This window comes from Sturnira hondurensis, unplaced genomic scaffold, assembly GCF_014824575.4.
Source record: "Sturnira hondurensis isolate 20B ecotype Veracruz unplaced genomic scaffold, ASM1482457v3 Scaffold0008948, whole genome shotgun sequence".
In the NCBI taxonomy this organism is placed as follows: Eukaryota; Metazoa; Chordata; class Mammalia; order Chiroptera; family Phyllostomidae; genus Sturnira; species Sturnira hondurensis.
Window position 1 is genome coordinate 4,507,021 of NW_028081579.1, and position 19,579 is coordinate 4,526,599.

General features: G+C 38.5%; 1 protein-coding gene across 13 annotated transcripts in view; it reads left to right on the forward strand.

The window, feature by feature from the left end:
• Positions 1 to 19,579, forward strand: part of RALGAPA1 (Ral GTPase activating protein catalytic subunit alpha 1) — a 265,494-nt gene that overhangs the window by 173,212 nt on the left and 72,703 nt on the right. For all 13 annotated transcript variants that reach the window (XM_037056449.1, XM_037056448.1, XM_037056442.1 and 10 more), the window contains one exon: positions 9,473 to 9,596. In XM_037056449.1, coding sequence (XP_036912344.1) covers positions 9,473 to 9,596 — 124 coding nt within the window. The remainder of the gene's footprint in view (positions 1 to 9,472; positions 9,597 to 19,579) is intronic.

Sequence of the window (19,579 nt, forward strand, 5' to 3'; positions counted from 1 at the left end):
TATGCTGGCTCTTTAAGAAGGTGCCTGGGTTTCTAGCACTGTCTTGCATCACCCTGGTGGACAGATTCCCTGCTGATTTTCACAGCCAGAGGTTATGGGGGCTTCCCTTCTTCGCTCTGGAACCTTGGGCTAGGGAGCTTAGCATGGGATTGATTCCCCTCGCACCTTAATGGGGACCTTTTAGCTGAAATCTCTCTCCAGATTCTGAACTGCCACAAGTAGGTACAGGGCCAGCCCTTTTTGAATATACTGCCCTTCTACAAATCTGGATAGGCTGCTTCTGTATATCCTTAGTTATAAGACTTCTGTTCAGATAATCTTTAGCTGGTTATTCAGTTTGAATGTTGTATAATTTACTTGAAATTTCGGTTTTGTTCTGGGAGGTGGTGATTGTAGCTTCTCTCTACTCCTCTGCTCCCTTGGATCCCTGTTAGGATTTGTTTAGGTGTGCATGTGATTATTTTCTGCAAATAATCTCTTTTCTAAAAATTATGCATATTTTGCCTATATCTTTAAATTGCATTGACCAGAAATTACACTATATTGTTACATAGTTACAGTAAGAGCGGATATCCTTGGTTGCTAGTTTGGAATAGGGACTTTTATCATGCTAGGAAATAGCCTGTTTTCTAGAAGTTTTATAACAAAAGGTTATTAAATGTTATTAGAAGCTTTTTTAGCATCAGTTGACATTTTTATATAATTTTGATTTAAGTAATTGATATGTATACTTTGTGTTTCAATATCACTAGATTACTAATATTAAATAATTCTTACATTCTTGGGATTAACTCTACTAGGTCTTTTGACTTCCTATTGTGTTAATTTACTATAATTTTATTTTGAAAAAGGGTCTAGCTGTTAGCATATTCTGTAGTTAATTTTTGTCTATTATTATTACATTCTTAGAATTAATGTGATAGCCCATTTTATAGAGTAAATGTTATTGTTCTTAGTAAATTTGGAAGAATAAGTAAAATTTTCAATTTATTTAATTTGTTTTATCATTATTAGTCTTTTCAGATTTTATTTTAGATCTTATGTCAATTTCAGTGTTTGGTTTTTTTACAGAAGTCCATTTCATTGAGACTTTCAAAATAAATAGTAAAGATTCATACATTCATAATTTTTGTTACATTTCTTTTCTTATTTTAGGTTTTAGGGGGTATAAATTTTTTCTGAGTGTAGTTCCTGTCCATTCTTTTAGTCTCAGCTTAGACATCATTTTTTTATGAAAATCTTTTTACTAAAGTATCCTTACTTTTTTACTTTCTTCCACAGGCTATGCTTGGCTCTTTCATGTGCTCTCACAGACCCTTGTCGTGTCAATAGCATTTTTCTTCTTATTATTACTACTACTACTACTACTTATGTATTCCTATTGCTTCTTTCCAAAACAGTTGTAATAATTCTCTAAGTAGTCTGTGAGTTGTTATATCCTGACTCTTCCCAATAATAATTTACCATTACTACTAGATAGTCATTTCTTTGAGAGTAGGAGTCATATCTCTTTTGCTGTCTTGCTCACCATGTGTTCTTGACCTCTGCCTCTCTATTGGAAATATCCTTCTGAAGTTAGTGTCCCTGCCATCAACTCTGAAGTATTCTCAGTCCACATCAGCCTCTTTGATTTATCTAATTAATTTAATTAACTTAATCGGCACTTTTTAGTCACAGCAGTTTTAGATTTACAAAATCATTTATTGCAAAGTACGCAGAGTTCTAGCATACCCTTTCCCTCTACACAGTTACCTTTTAATTCATATCTTGTATCAGGTGTGGTACATTTGTTAAAGTTGGTGAGCCATTATTAACATACTGCTATTAACTGAAATTCATAGCTTCCAGTTCACTCTTTGTCCTATATATATTGTGTGAATTTTGAAAAATGTATAATGACATGTATTCACCATTGTACTATAATACGGGGTAGTTTCACTGCCCTAAAGAAACCCTGAATATTATAATCCCTTGAAAATTTGACAGTTGTCTACTCTTTTTTAAAAAATGTTTTTCTTCCTGGCTTTTGGAACACTAAAAGTATCTCATTCAACTCCTAATTCTCTAATTATTTCCTGTTTGTCTTCACTGGCTCATCTTCTGCCTTCTACCCCAAACATAGTTATCCTTCTCATTGCAATATCTCTCATATCTTCTCACTCCCATTCCTTTCTGTCCATGTATTCCTCTCTCTTGATTCTCAGTCATGATTTTGTAGCTGCTACTGTAAATGTTTACTTACCTGCTTGCTGCATTTCCAGGTCACTGTTTCTTTGCCAGATCAGATCCTTCTGCTTATTTTCCCAATTGTGTTCAGAGATGCCATTTCAGTCTATCCGACTTCACCATTTTCTTTCCCTTAGCCTTAGATTTTCGTAATCATTATGTCAGTTCTTTCTTATCTCCCACCTCTGTCTTCTACTGACCCTTTGTTCATGTCTTACTACTTCTTTACACAAGTTATAACAACTCTCTAAGCAGTCTGTAGGCTCTCATCCCCAGGCTCTTCCCCATCTAGGTAGTCCTCAGCACCAGAACAGTTTTTGTAAAGGATAATTTTCATTTTTATTCCTTAGTGACATCACAGTGCCTGACCAGACTCTTCGGTCTAGAACAGCAATTTTCAACCTTTTTCATCTCATGGAGCACATAAACTAATTACTAAAATTCTGCACACTCCCAAAAATACATTTTTTGCCAATCTGACAAAAAATAGATATAATTTGGACTCATTCACACCAGACATCTATGTTGTGTTGGCTGCTGTCATTTTTTTAATGGACTGTCAAAGGGAAAAGAGGTCAGTGTCCCTGATTAAGTAGTCCTATATTGCATGGTTTGAAAATAGTTACAGCACATCATGTGAAAATTGTTGATCTAGAACTCAGGCCATACCAATCAACCTTGCCGGTTCATGGTTTCTCTACATTATCTTACAATTTTCTACTTGTTTGCTTCTGCTAAACTGCTTTCATTTTTATGTATACCTTCAATATATGGAGGGCTTCCCCTTTGAGAGAGCATAATTTTTTTGATACTCTATATCAAATGAAACCATGAAATTTTTTGTTTTGTTTTTTTAAATATATTTGATTGATTATACCATTACAGTTGTTCTATTCCCCCCTTCATTCCCCTCCACCCTGCACACCCCCCCCACAACTCCCCCCCTTTAGTTTATGACCCACGTGTCTCAAGTTCTTTAGATTCTATATTTCCCCTACTATTCTTGCCCTCCCCCTATCTGTTTTCTACCTACTGTCTATGCTATTTTCTGTACCTTCTCCCCCCTTCTCCTCCTCCCACTCCCCTGTTGCTAACCCTCCATGTGTTCTTCATTTCTATGGTTCCGCTCCTGATCTAGCTGTCCTCTTGGTTTGCTTTTGTTTTAGGTGTGGTTGTTAATAACTGTGAGTTTGCTGTCCTTTCACTGTTCATATTTTTCGTCTTCTTGTTCTTATATAAGTCCCTTTTAACATTTCATATAATAAGGGCTTGGTGATGATGAACTCCTTGAATTTGACCTTATCTGAGAAGCACTTTATCTGCCCTTCCATTCTAAATGAAAGCTTTGCTGGAGAGAGCAGTCTTGGATGTAGGTCCTTGCCTTTCATGACTTGGAATACTTCCTTCCAGCCCCTTCTTGCCTGCAAGGTCTCCTTTGAGAAATCAGCTAACAGTCTGATGGGAACTCCTTTGTAGGTGACTGTCCCCTTATCCCTTGCTGCTTCTAGGATTCTGTCCTTCATTTTAAACTTGGGTAATGTAATTATGATGTGCCTTGGTGTGTTCCTCCTTGGGTCCAACTTCTTTGGGACTTTCTGAGCTTCCTGGATTTCCTGGAAATCTATTTCCTTTGCCAGACTAGGGAAGTTCACCTTTATTATTTGTTCAGATAAGTTTTCCACTTGTTGCTGTTTCTTTTCCTCTTCTGGTACCCCTATAATTCGGATATTGGAACGTTTAAAGATGTCCTCCAGGTTCTTAAGCCTCTCCTCATTTTTTTGAATTCTTGTTTCTTCATTCTTTTATGGTTGAATGTTTCGTTCTTCCTTCTGGTCCACTCCCTTGATTTGAGGCCTGGTTTCCTTTCCATCACTATTGGTTTCCTGTGCATTTCCCTTCATTTCAATTAGTTTAGCCTTCATATGTTCCTCTAATTTGTGACTATAATCAACCAGTTCTGTGAGCATCCTGATCACCAGTGTTTTGAACTGTGCGTCTGAGAGGTTCGCTATTTCTTTTTCACTTAGAGTTATCGGCTCTAGGGCTTTGAGTTCTTCTTGAGCTATATTTTGGGCTGTTCATGCCTGTTACGTATGAGGAGTGGAGCCCTAGGTGTTCACCAGGGCGGGGCAACTAAGTCGCTGGGTTGTGACACTGTATATGGGGGCGGGGTCAAAGTAAAGCAATGGCAGTCCCCTCTGCCACCTCCTGCCACTGGGGCCATGCATTCGTCCCACTGGTCGTGAATGTGCAACCACGGTCAGCCCGCCGATTTGCATACTCACTGGGTTCGCCCATTGGGCCTGCGCAGTCCGTCTCCCTGCTCACTGCTCTGCTGGTTTATCTGCGCACGAATGTGTGACCCTGGTCAGCCTGCCCCGAACCCTCACTGGGTCCATGCTGCCACCCACTGCTACTCAGGCTGCCTGTGTGCCTGGGTCAGGGGATCTTTCCAGCCCAACCCTCCTCTGCTGCTGTTTCCGCCCCTCTTACCAATCCCAGTTGAACAGTTTGTTGTTGTTGGACTTCCATATGGTGCAATTTTCTGTTCTTTGGCTGCGTCTTTGTTTACCAAACCTTTGTTGTATTCAAACTTGGTTGTGGGAGAAGGCACAGTGTTTCCACCTATGCCTCCATCTTGGCGGAAGTCCTGTTTTGTTTTTAATTAAAGAAAGTAACAGTTGTCTTTCTTTCCCCGGTACAGTGGGCTCAAATAAAAATCCATTCTAATCATGTAATATTAAGGCAACTTTTGAGCTAAGCCAAGAAACATGGAAGTAAACCTAACTCCTTATCTGGAGGACTAGCAAGGATATAAATGAAAAGTTACTTTGTTTATACTTTTATCCACCTAGATCATTTATGGATCCTTTATTTATTTATTTTTTTTACTAAATGAACTGATTCCTGTTCCTCATGATTTAACAACTATTTTTACATTTCAAATCTCAAAATGATTTTTATTAGTATTTCTATTGCAGCATACCTAATATACAGGAATTCAGAAGTGCTTATATGTGGGGGCAACTTTGCCAGCAAGTCCCCCCCGTCCGCCACTGATGAAAGTTAACACTACCAAGACATGATCTCCTTGGGGAGGAGAGGTGGCCAATCTCAGAGGAGAAAGGCCAAGAGCCCCTTCCTCAATGGCTTTTATTAGGTTGTAATACACAGGAATACAGGTAAAGCTCATCAATCAATGTCAGGTGGCAAGGATCAAACAGTAGATAACATTTCAAAGAAATCTGAGTCAGTGTCTGCCGGGTAAGGGGGTTGCAGAAACTTTGGGAGACATATTTATTTCCTGCTTGGACCCTTATCATATGAATGAAAGCATTCTTAGCAAAGCAGGTTTCACAGGACTTTTAGGAATTCTTTCTTATGCCCAATCACCCCAGATCCCGCTCTAGCTGGCAAGAGGCTGCCTTGAGCCCCCCATCACAGGTTTTTCAGGCTTAAGTGTATTAGAGCCAGGAAGTGTTTCTCCCAGAAAACATGGGGACTCAGGCTATGTCAGCTGCGGGGTGAGGGTCCATCACTCCCTCTTTGTTGCAGCCCCCTGAATCCTTCCATGATGGCCTCCCAAGTGATCGTGTCTGGCTTAGGTTGCCCCGCTCTGAGGGGCCTTACCTGTCATCGACTATCTGACCATGCATTGGGGGCAGGGGAATGAAGCAGAAGCAGCATTTACTACCAGAGACAAGCTTTGTCTCCTTAGTGGCATTCCACAGGTCACTCACTCAGTCTTAGCTGTGGGGGGCAGGTACAACTCCTGAAACCAAGCAGAGCGGTTCCCAACACTTACAACTTAACAGATTTCACTTTGAATTTTTTTATAGTATGCTCATAACATTTTGCCAGTACTGCGCATGTTTTTATAGAATATTTGTGGTTGTAAATTCACTAATTTTATTTTTTTCTAGTAACTTATTCTCTTTCACTTTTGTGGTGCATATTAATCTAATGATAGTACACCAGACATTTAAGCAGTAGTAGTTAGTAGAAAAATAAGAAGGAATGGTGAAAGATTAAGATTTGACATAAAAGGCAGCCGAATTGTAAGAAGGACACATAATATGAAGGTAATATTATGCTTCTATATAATGCCTTTCTCTTTTGCTTCTGTATTTTAAAGATTTATGTTCTATATTTTTTCCATTATAGCACATTAGTTTCTCTCAGCTTTTGGATTTATATAGGATTAGGTGAATATTTCTATCCAGCTGTTCACAGTTTCATAAATTATGACTTATGAGTTCTTCCTGACAACCCTTTTCGTAGGAAAGTGAGAACACGGAGAAGTTGTCTTTCTGCCAGGATCAGACTTTACGCATAGATCATGCATCCAACTTAAACTTTTAACTGCTTTATTGAAATGTAATTCACTACCATGCAATTTCCTCATTATAGTGTACGTGTTTTTAGAATATTCAGATTTTTGCATGTAACACAACAATCTAGTTAGAGAACAGTCTAACTTTACAATGTTTTAGCCCCTTCAGAAAGAAACTGCATATCCATTATTAGCAATCCTCATTATACCAAACATCACCTCCAATCACCCTGCTCTAGACAACACTAATCTACTTTCTGTATCTATATTTTCTTGTTCTGTGTATTTTATATAAAAGAGTATGTGGTCTTTTTTACAGGCTTAGCATAGTGTTCTCAAAGTTTATTATATTGCATTGTCTCTATTTCATTTTTTTGTTGCTGAATAATTATATAACCATACTACACATATTGTTTATTCATTCATCAGTTGGTAGACATTAGAATTGGTTTTACTGTTTGGCTATTATGAATAATGTTGCTATGAGTATTCATGGGCAGTTGTCATAATTTTATAGTTTTATAAACTTGTTTTAGACCTAGTATTTAGAACTATGATTCATTTTGATTTAATTTTTGTTCATGGTGTGAGGAAAGAATCCAACCTATGCCTCCGTCTTGACCAAAAGTCCAGAAGTTCATTTTCTTGAAATAATTTAAGTGGTCCCCTACTTGAAGTATATTTAGGCCAGCTTTCCAGTCTTTTGCTGTTACAGTCAAAGCTACAGTGAACAGCACTGGACACATGTGATGTTGTACTTGTGAAAGTAGATCTGCAGGATAAATACTCCCAAGTGGAACTGTAAGTCCAGGGCATGCACACCTTCAGATTTGAAGCCTACTACCCAAACTGTCCTTCACACATGGCGCCAGTAGTGTGTGAGATACCTGCTTCCCTCACACCCTCTCAGATATATTCTCCAACTCTGTAATCTTTGCTAACCTGTTAGGTGAAAACAGTATCTTAGTGTAGATGTTTTGTTCGGTTTTGTTTCAGTGACAAGTTATTTTGCAGTCACATATCTGATTAAAGGAGAAAGTCTCAGTTTAATGTCCCTTTGATGTAAACACCTCTGTAACACTTGCTGATCTCTGTTTTTTAAAACAATCTTTATCTGGAGAGAATGGAAAATTCACCTTAGGTTTTAAGAAATAATAAAAAGAGATTCCATGTACCCTTTCCCCAGATTTCCCCAATGAAAAACTGCATTACAGCCAGGATACTGACATTGATAAGGTTAATAGAGGGAAAATCTTCATCACCATAAGGATCCCCCCGTTGCCCTGTTACATGAGCCACACCCCGTTCTCTCCTACCACACCTCCTCCTTAAACCCTGCCAATCCCTAATCTGCTCTTCACTACCAGAACTGCCATTTCAAGAATACTGTACAAATGAAATTATATATTATATAACTCTTCCAAGCCTTTGGAGATTATCCTGTCAATGATTTCAAATTTGATCCCACTGTAGTTGAAAAACACACTATATGATTTCAATGCTTTTAAATTTGAAGTTTGTTTTATGGTTCAATATGTTCTCTGATGTTGTCAGGCAGAGTGCTGTATAAATGTCAATTAAATTTCCTTAGTGATGGTGTTGAGTTCTATATACTTGCTGATTTCTGTCTAGTTCTCTCATCTGTTGAAAGAGGGGTGAAGTCTCCATCTATAATTGTGGATTTGGTTGTTTCTCCCATCAGTTTCTGTCAGCTTTGCTTCACATACTTTGCAGTTCTGCTGGTTGCTGCACACTTAGGATTGTTATGTCTTCTTGATGGTGTGACCCTTTTTTGCTACATAATGTCCTGCATGTCTCTGGTTTCTTTGCTCTGAAGTCTACCTTATGTAATATTCATGTAGCCATTCTGGCTTTCCTCTGGTTAATGTTTGCATGATGTAACCTTTTCCACAATGAGCCACATTTACCTATACCATCATCTTGACCTGATGTCCTGGGAACAATCTTAATGTTCATCAGGAGAATGATGTGGTAGATATCTATGTAGTTGAATACTGGAGTTGATTATCTAGTCCCCTGTTTGCAGAGATGGGCAGTAAAGATAAGGGGGTTCTGTAACCTGTAGTACATGTGCTCTGCTGCTTCAGAGGGCAGAATTGGGGCCACATGGGAGCCCCAAGGACCAGATGGGAGTTCCCCTTTATTGTACACAGCAAAGCCACTCACCCTCAGTTTGCCCCATTACCCTGGAGTGTGGGTAGGGGGTGGGGAGGAGGCTCCATGCTCTCTTCTCGAATGGGAATACTGAGGCCCAGAATCCTGGGGTATGTAGACCAAGGAGAAAAAAGAATCCAAATGACCTTCCAAGAGAATGCCCAAAGTCACTCACAGTCCTTCAAGGGTCTCACAGCCTGCCCCATTTCAGCATCAGCCATCCAAAACCAGTCGCCTTTGCTCTTTTCTACTTTTATTTCTAAACCACAATTTCTTTAACTCTGGAATTCAGCCACATTCTATACCAGGCAACTCTTCAGATTCTTCGTGCACTCAAACCTATGTGTCTTTCCTGATATACTTTTTCTTCTTCACTTACTAACTCTTACTTACCTTCACCCAAGTCAATGTTACCTTCTCCTTTAAGTTTCTCTCTGTTTCTCCAATCAGAAGTAATCCTGCCTTTCTTCTGTTCCAGTGGCAACTTTTGAACTTTTGTATTTTTACTTTTAATTACTTTTATAAGATTTAAATCATTGTTATAAGATTTATGAACATATTAATACAAATAAGATTTATAAGATTAATAAATCTTATAAGATTTAAGATTTATAAGACTAAGATTTAAATCATTTTTATCTTTTTATTGCCATATACTTTGTACGTAGAACATAAGTATTGGATGAATGAATGGATAAGTTAATGATTAAATGAATGGCATAATCTTTTGTTTTACAGCCGAGAAACACACAAGATTGCAGTATTTTATGTTGCTGAAGGACAAGAAGATAAACATTCCATTCTCACCAATACAGGGGGAAGTCAAGCATATGAAGATTTTGTAGCTGGTCTTGGTTGGGAGGTACTATTGTTAAATTATACCAAATATCATTTTATTTCTGTTTGGAAGCACTGGTGTTCCTTTTTTCTTTCTAACTTATTTTAGGAGCATTATATTAGGAGACTCAACAACTATACAGTGGGTTTGTTATTAATTCTGCATCTCATCTACAAAGACAGCAGCAGTTGGTATTTTGAATGGAAAGTTGTTGTCTATTTAATAATACAGTATATTGTCAGAGAGTATGAAATGCACAGGTTTAGAAATCTGGATTTTCTTCACAGTTGTGACCACTATACTGGTAGTCTTCAAACTAAGATGTGAATATTCTTAGGACTATTCCAAGGTGCCTCAGGGGGCACGTCAGCATGCTTAGTTGAGATTAGTTTCCAGATAGATTCTCAACTTTACTAAAATTAATGCCTCAGAATCCTTTTGCAATCTCTTTCCTCTTTTTTTCTGTCCTTTATTTTTGTTTAAAAAAAAAGGGCTTGCCTCTTGCTCACCCAAGTTTTACATTGCCCCACAAGGTTTGGCACCAAAAAACAATAGTTCATTCAAGAGGGCATGTTCCTGAGTGAGAGTGTCTCTGAAAGCACAGGAATAAATATGGTAAGATACTGCACTTTAGGCCTTCCTGGCAGCCAACTTATATCAAGGTTCCTGTGTCACATCTATCTTAGAATTATAACTCAGAAGTGAGGTATTTATTGCAGAGATTTGTGTTAAAATGTTCATTGTAATTGAAAGATAAATTATCAAGACATTTTCTAACAGAAAGTGAATTTGATGGGGCTGATTGATATGTCGTAAATAGCAGGCATTTTATACATATTAGCAAAATTTATGGCTCTAAGATTTTGATGAAAAAGCACATATGTAACATATAGTATACTAGAAATTATATCTTTTGCAACAGTTTAAACTTATGTTGAAAATTTTCATTATAGTTGCCTATTTAACACATAATTTTTCAAAATTCTTGTAGAGAATACATGAGCAGAGTTGTCGAAGGCCACTGCACTGCACTGTAAGCTACTAGAGGGCAGGCACTGTCACCTCATTGTGTTTTCTTATTAAATCCCAATTCCTTGCATATAGTGTCTAATAAATACACCGTTAGCAATCAGTGTATATTTTTATAGCTGAGTATTTCCTAAACCTGCTATTTCTTCCTAAGTGAGTTACTTGAGCTATAGAGACTTATTTGCTTATTTGTCATAGGTAATGTACCTTTTTACTCAACAGATGCAATATGAAGTTCAGCTGAGATTATGTATGTGAAATTAATTTAGAAAGTAAAAAGGAATATTATGAATAGATTTTATTTTAGAAAAGCAAACAGAAAAATATAGGTAATAAATATTAGTAAAAGCAAGAGACATGGGAAAAAGAACAAATTAGGAGTACTGACATGTCCTGATTTCAAAATTTAGTACAAACCAACGCTAATGAAACAGTGTGGTACTTGCATCAAAATTGGCATATTTATCAATGGAATAGAACTTAGATTCCAGAAATAAATATACACATGTATAGTCAACTGATTTTCTTTTTTTAAATATATTTTCTTGGTTATGCTATTACATTTGTTTCATATTTTCCCCTTTGCCCCCCTCCACCCAGTACCCACACGCCTGCAGCAGTCCCACCCCTTAGTTCATATGTATGGGTCGTACATGTAAGTTCTTTGGTTTCTCCATTTCCTATGCTATTTTAACATCCCCCTGTCTGTTTTGCTACCTACCATTTATGTTTATTATTCCCTGTACCTTGTTCCCTAATCTCCCTCCTCGTCCTCCCCTTCCCTCCACTTTCTCTTCTTCCCATTTCCAACCCTCCATGTGATCTCCATTTCTGTGATACTGTTTTAGTTGGTAGCTTAATTTGGTTTTGGTTTTTTAGATTCAGTTGTTGATAGTTGTGAATTTGTTGTCATTTTACTATTCATAGTTTTTATCATCTTCTTTTTCTTAAGTAAGTCCCTTTAACATTTCATACATAAGAGCTTGGTGATGATGAACTCTTCTAGCTTTATCATGTCTAGGAAGCACTTTATCTGCCCTTCCATTCTAAATGACAGCTCTGCTGGATAGAGTAATCTTGGATGTAGGTTCTTGTTTTTCTTCACTTTGAATACTACTTACCACTCCCTTCTTGCCTGCAAGTTTTCTTTTGAGAAATCAGCCGATGGTCTTATGGGAACACCTTTTTAGGTAACTCTCCTCTTTTCTGTTGCTGCATATAAGATTCTCTCTTTATCTTTAATCTTTGGCATTTTAATTACGATGTGTCTTAGTGTGGCCCTCTTTAGGTCCACCTTGTTTGGGACTCTCTAAGTTTCCTGGACTTATATATTTTCTTCACCAAATTGTGTAAGTTTTCTTTCACAATGTTTTTCAAATAAGTTTTCAGTTTTTTGGTCTTTTTCTTCTTCTTCTGGCACACCTATGATTTGGATGTCGACTTAAATCCCAACTTCCTTCTCTTCACTGTTGGTTCCCTGTATATTTTTCTTTGTTTCACTTCAGATATGGCCTTCACTTCTTCCTTTATTTTGTGGCCTTACTCAGTCATTTCTGTGAGCATCCTGATCACCAGTGTTTTGAATTCTGCATCTAATAGGTTTACTATCATGTCACTTAGTTCTCTTTCTGGAATATGGGACTGGTCTTTCATTTGGTCTATGTTTCTTTGTCTACTCAATTTGGCAGCTTCCCTGTGTTTCTGTGTATTAGGTAGCGCTCCTTTGACTCCCCATGTTGACATAGTTGTAAGGGGCAGAGAGCCTTTAGTATTCACCAAAGCAGTGCAACCCACTTCACTGCTTTGTGGCACTCTATGTAAGGGAGGGGTCAGAGAGGGAACAATGCTGCTTTCTCAGCTCTCACCCCATTTCCAGTCACTTATCCCTCTTCCTGTAAGAGACTGGTGCCCTTCTAGCTGCTGCCCTGTTGTTGATGCCCATAGTGTGTGGGTTTGTGTGTGTTCTAGGACCCTATGGGCCCTTTATACAGACTCTCCTAAGAGACCAGCAGTTTTTTCCAGTGCCCCAACCTCCACTGATTTTTACAGCCAGAGGGTTGTGAAGCTTTATTTTTGTGGTGTGCGGTATAGGCCAGGGCTGGGATGGCTTGCTCCCCAGTTGTTCCCTTCTGGTTTTTTGTCCATGGCAACTGAATATGGGACTGCCCTTCCCACTAGCCACCACCACTGCTGCCTCCCTGTCTTGCCAAGCCACACCACCTCCTGTCTGCCCCAGCTCCCTGTCTCCTACCCTCTTACCCCTCTGATAGCATGTTTCTTCTTTAAATCCTTGGTTGTCAAACTTTCACACTGTTCAATTTTCTGGCTGTTCTGGTTATTTTTTGTTTTTAGACTGGTTGTTATCCTTCTTTTGGTTGTGCAGGAGGTGAAGCGTGTCTACCTATGCCTCCATCTTTGCCAGTCTCCCAGCTATATACGCAACTGATTTTCCATAATGATGTCAAAACCATCTAGTGGAGGAACAATACTCTTCACAAATGGAGCTGGAACAACTGCAGAGCCACATGCAAAAGAATGAAGTTGGGCTCTTACCTCACACTATCTCCAAAAAATAAACTCAAAATGGATCAAAGACATAAATTAAAAGCGAAAGCTATAAAAATCTTAGAAGACAAACAGTGGAAAATCTTCATGACCTTAAATTTGGCAAGAGAATTTTTTTAGCTTTTTTGAGGTATAATTTACAAATAACAGGAATTTATAGATATACTAAAAATATGAGCAACAAAGGGAAAAAAACAATAAATTGGACTTCATTAAAATTTAAACTTTTGGACTTTAGAAGACATTAGCAACAAAGTGAAAGGCCACCCACAGAATTGGAGAAAATAATTGCAAATCACTGACATCTAAAATATGTAAAGAACTTATATAAATCAATAGTTAGAAGACAACTCAATTTTAAAAATGACAGAAGGACCCAAAACAAACATTTCTCCAAAGAAGAGAATATGTACAAGCAACCAATACATACATGAAAAGATGCCCATTGTTATTATGTATGAGAGCGATGCAACTGAAAACCACAGTGCGACACCACTCAGTAGAGTGGGAAGAATGAAGAAATCAGTTTACAGTAGTAACAACTGTAGGCTAGGATTTGGAGCAATCTTAACCCTCATATATTGCCAGTAAGAACATGAAATAGTGAAGTGGCAGTAAAAAACAATCGGAGAGTTCATCAAACTGCAAAACATTGAATTACCTTATAATAAGAACTTCCACTATTAGGTATATACCCAAGAGAAGTAAAAGTGTGTCCACACAAAAAACTTACTCATGTGTAATAGCCAAAATATGAAAACATCCCAAATTTCTTTCAGCATATGGGTGGATAAACAAAGTATGGTATACCCATACTTTGAAGTGTTAGAACAGTGTTATTTAGCCATTAAAAGGAATGAGGTACTGACATATGCTACAGTGTGGATGTACTTAGAAAACATCAAGCTAACTGAAAGAAACCAGTCACAAAACCATTTACATAAAATATCCGCAATAGGTGTACATGTGTGTAAATATGTATAAAGTAAACTATCGGTTGCTTAAGGCTAGTTGTGGGGGATAAGGAATGATTAGAGTGTGACAGCTAAAGGTTACAGGGCTTCTTTTTGAAGTGATGAAAATGTTCTAAAAGTGATTGTGGTGATGACTGTACTTATTTGTGGATATACTAAAATCCATTCAGCTGTATAGTGGGAACTTTCACTTCTGGGAAGATCAAGTACACAGACTCTCCCTGTTCGTCACACTAAGTACCACAAAAACCTTGGACCTCACATAGAAAACAAGCATAAGAAGACTGAAAGGTAGAGAGAAGGCAGACCAACTAGGGACTTCAGAACCAAGAAATGACAAGATTATGGGTTTCAGGTTTTGTTTTTGTTTTGTTTCATTTTTTATCTTATATAGCCCAGACATGGAGCCAAAAAAAGCCTAGAAACATCAATGAGCACAGGAGGAAAAAACAGCCAGTAAAACACTCTTTCAGGCCAAAGGACCAGGAAAGGAACGGCAAGGAAAGCAGAGATTATTTAGACAGTAACTGCTCTACTCCAGCCAAACACTACAGAAAATACTGTGACCACCCATCCCCACCCCTGACAACTAAAGCCAGTCAGGGAGCCTAGACTTCTACCCTCACGAGACTATAATGAGGCATCCCCAAGTCTGCACCAGAGCAGTATCAGGTAATGTCAGAGAAGAGCAAGACAAGTCAAGACTTTCATCTTTGGTAGCTGGTAACAAGTCCTGTCCATTACCCACAAAACAGTACCAATGGAGACTACAGAAGGAACCTAGAATTCCATCTCCACCCAATAATAATTAGGTGCCCCTTCTTCTCTCCACTGATGTAGGTCAGAGAGGACAGAGTGGAGAATAAGACCTCTCACTGTCACCTACCAGTAACGAAAGCACCCCCACTGCAATGTTAGTAGATACCACATAGGAAGCCAGAACTCCTACCTCCATTTAGCAGTGATGAGGATCACCTCTGCCCAAGTGTCAACATAAGGCTAAGTGAGGAACCTATACTTCTGCCTCCACCTGTCAGTACTGAGGCAGCACTGCCCCTGCTTCTCTGACACAGCTGTCACAAAACAACCAGCTAAAGCAGAAGGTTTAAACAGGATGTGTTATAGTCTCATAACATAATATGAAATGTTCAGCTTCAATCAGAAATTCTACGAAGAACCAGAAAGATCTCAAACTGAGTGAAAAGACAATAGATGCAAATACTGAGATGACAAAGATTTCAAATTGACATACTAGAAATGTTTCAACAATTAGGACCACAGTTGAAATGAATGAGAAATAGGAGATACAAAGAAGAACTACATGGAAATTTGAGAACTGGAAATATATAGTACAAAGCTCAGGAGATGGACCTAGCAACAGTTAGGTGCAGATAGGTGTACAAAGGAAGAATCGGTAAACTGGAAGATAGAGTAGTAAAGACTCATCTGAACACCAGAAAGAGAACAGACTTGAAGAAAAGGAAACCTGTGAAACTGCAACAAAAGACCTAGCATTCCTGTTTTCTGATTTCTGAGTCCTGGGAGGAGAGGAGAAAGAGGTTTGGTCTGAAAAACCACTTGAAGAAATAATGTCAAAAACTTCTCAAATTTGGCAACAAGAATAAAGTTAATAAAGCTAAAGATCAAAGAAGCTGGTTGAAACACAAATAGGATAAATCAAAAGAAATCCATCTTAAAATACATCATAATTAAACTTACAAAATCTACAGACAAAAATAAAAGCATACAAATAAAAATGGTACCTTATCTATAAGTGGAAAACAATTAAAATAATAGTGAAATTCTCATCAGAAACTATGGGGACTAGAAGTGACATAAGTATTTTTCAAGAGCTAGGGAAAAATACCTGTGAACCCGGTATTCTCTACCTAGTGAAGGAATGAATCAAAACATTCTCAGATGGATAACTTACAGAATTTGTAAGTTATCCAGCAGACCTACCCTAGAAGAATCACTAAAAGGGGTTCTGTTAACAGAAAGGAAATGGTAAAATGAACTTTAGAACATCAGAATGAAAGAGCATGGCAAGAAAAATATAGAAAAAAGAAGCATGGCTTCTTTTGAGGTTCCTTAATTATGTTTGATGGTTGTTTGTACAAAAATTATTTTATTACTTGATGTGTTTCTAAACCTATTGCCATTAAAATATTCATGGTAATTATATTACAGTATGGGAAAGTATAGGACCATAAAGTGTGGTAGTCTTCCTGTGTTTCATTCAGACTGGTAAATGACAACATCAGTAGTCTATGATGTCATGTACATCTAATGCCAAGAGCAACCACTAACAGACATATCCCAAAAGATATGCTCAAAAAATCATCAATAAAAATGGAATTCTAGGAAACTTTTAAGTAATTCATAGGAGGCAGGAAAAATAAAACAGAAAAAACCCTGAAAATAAACAGAAAGCAGAAAATTCAAAGACAGGCTTAAGCCCTAACGTATCAGTCATTGCCAAATATGTCTAAATATACTGAAAAAATGGCAGACTGGATTAAAAACATGACCCACATATGCTATATAAAAGAAACTCACTTCAAATATAACAATAATAGGCAGAGAGAAAGCAGAAGGATGGAAAAAGTTGTATCATGCAAACATTAATCAAAGGAAAGCCAGAATGGCTACAGGAATATTACATAAGGTAGACTTCAGAGCAAAGAAACCAGAGACAGGCAGGACATTATTTAGCAAAAAAGGGTCACTCCAGCAAGAAGACATAACAATCCTAAGTGTGCAGCAACCAGCAGAACTGCAAAATATGTGAAGGGAAGCTGATAGATACTGATGGGAGAAACAACCAAATCCATAATTATAGATGGAGACTTCACCCCTCTTTCAACAGCTGAGAGAACTGGACAGAAATCAGCAAGTATCTAGAAGAACTCAACACCATCACCAAGAATATTTAATTGACATTTATACAGCACTCTGCCTGACAACATCAGAGCACATATTCAAGTACCCAAGATAGACCATAAATTTTCCATTCTCTCCAGATAAAGATTGTTTTAAAAAACAGAGATCAGCAAGTGTTCCAGAGGTGTTTACATCAAAGGGACATTAAACTGAGACTTTCTCCTTTAATCAGATATGTGACTGCAAAATAACTTTGTCACTGAAACAAAACTGAACAAAACGTCTACACTAAGATACTGTTTTCACCTAACAGATTAGCAAAGATTACAGAGTTGGAGAATATATCTGAGAGGGTGTGAGGGAAGCAGGTATCTCACACACTACTGGCGCCATGTGTGAAGGACAGTTTGGGTAGTAGGCTTCAAATCTGAAGGTGTGCATGCCCTGGACTTACAGTTCCACTTGGGAGTATTTATCCTGCAGATCTACTTTCACAAGTACAACATCACATGTGTCCAGTGCTGTTCACTGTAGCTTTGACTGTAACAGCAAAAGACTGGAAAGCTGGCCTAAATATACTTCAAGTAGGGGACCACTTAAATTATTTCAAGAAAATGAACTTCTGGACTTTTGGTCAAGATGGAGGCATAGGTTAACCCAGCTCACCTTCTTACTCAACCACATCAAAATTAATATCTAAAATATAGAACCATCATTCAGAACCATCAGAAATTAAGCTGAATGGAAGTCCTACAAGTACAAAATTAAAGAAGAAACTACAACGTGACTGATAGTAGGGGCAGAAACACAGAACAGACTGGCCCCACCCACATGTGGAGGATAAAAATCAGAAGGGACATCTCTGGAGCCCCATACTAGGCCCCCCAGCCTAGGGCTCCAGTCCCAGGAAAAGAACTTGCCATTACTTCTGGCTGTAAAAATCAGCAGGGATAGAGGCTGTGGAAGACAGAAACTGCTGTACTCCCTGATATTTTATCTTAAAGGTCCTTTACACAGACTTACTCAGACTTACTACCTCAGAGTTCCAGCAAGGGGGCAGCAGATTCAACAGCATCAGAGACATACATGGAGGAAGTAAATTGTCTGGCCTCAGGGCAAGAGCTGGGGGGCAGCTTTCTCCCAGACAGAAGTGCTATCAGAAGCCCATATTCCTTTTCTGAGCCTCCACCCCATAGAGCCACAGAGCCACAGAGCCAGCAGTCGGGCGCCACATCTGAGACTCCATCAGCCTAGCTTGCACTCTTTGCCCCACCCTGGTGATTCCCTGAGGCTTGCCCCTCCCAACTTTCACTCCACTCAAACTTTTTCCAGTGGCTTTTCCATATGAATGGCTCATTTTGGCCCATGCTTCAGATTTTCTTAAATTATCTCAAACAAGAAGCATCTGGATGCAGTGAACTCAGTACCTGTTGCTAAGTTGCCTCATGCCTGGGCTTGGTTCACAGCTTGGCTTCTCCTGGGTACCTGCAAGCCCAACACAAATAGTAACCACCCACAGATCACTTTGTAGCTTATTCGCTGTGACCCTGGGCAGAACACAGGTGGTGGCTGACCTTGCACATGCCTACAGCAATCAAGGCTCAATTACAACAGGAGGGTATACACAACCCACATAGTGGGTGCACCTCGAGTTAGTCAGCTTGGACCTTGCAGGACATCTGGACCCTGTGCCGCTGAACCTTACAGGGCATCTACTACATTAGGCCACTCTACCAAGCCCATGAGACATAGCAGTTCTACCTAACACATAGAAACAAACTCAGAGAAGCTGCCAAAATGAGAACACAAAGAAACATGGCCCAAATGAAAGAACAGAACAAAATTCCAAAAAAAGACTAAATGAAATGGCAACAAGCAAGCTACTAGATGCAGAGTTCAAAACACTGGTTGTAAGGATGCTCAGTGTACTTAGTGAGAACTTCAGCATCATAAAAGAGGGCATGGAAACCATAAGAAAGAACCAGTCAGAACTGAAGGATACACTAACTAAAATACAGAACAATTTATAGGGAATCAGCAATAGAGTGGATGAAGCCAAGAATCAAATTAGTGATTTGGAGTATAAGGAACTAAAAAACACCCAAATAGAACAGCAAGAAGAAAGAATCCAAAAAAAATGAAGATAGTGTAAGGAGCCTCTGGGACAACTTCAGGCGTACCACATTCACATTATGGGGGTGCTAGATGAAGAAGAGAGAGCAAGGAATTGGAAATGTATTTGAAAAAATAATGACAGAAACCTTCTCTAACTTGGTAAAAGGAATAGACGTACAAGTATGGGAAGCACAGGGGGTCCCAAACAAGATGACCCCAAAGAGGCCCAAACCAGGACACATCATAAATAAAATGCCAAAGATTAAAGACAAAGAGAGAATCTTAAAAGCAGCAAGAGAAAAGCAGTTTGTTACCTATCAAGGAACCCTCATAAGACTGTTAGCTCATTTCTCAAAAGAAATCTTGCAGGCTGGAAGGGATTGGCAAGAAATATTCAAAGTCAAGAAAAGCAAGGACCTACAACCAAGGTTACTCTACCCA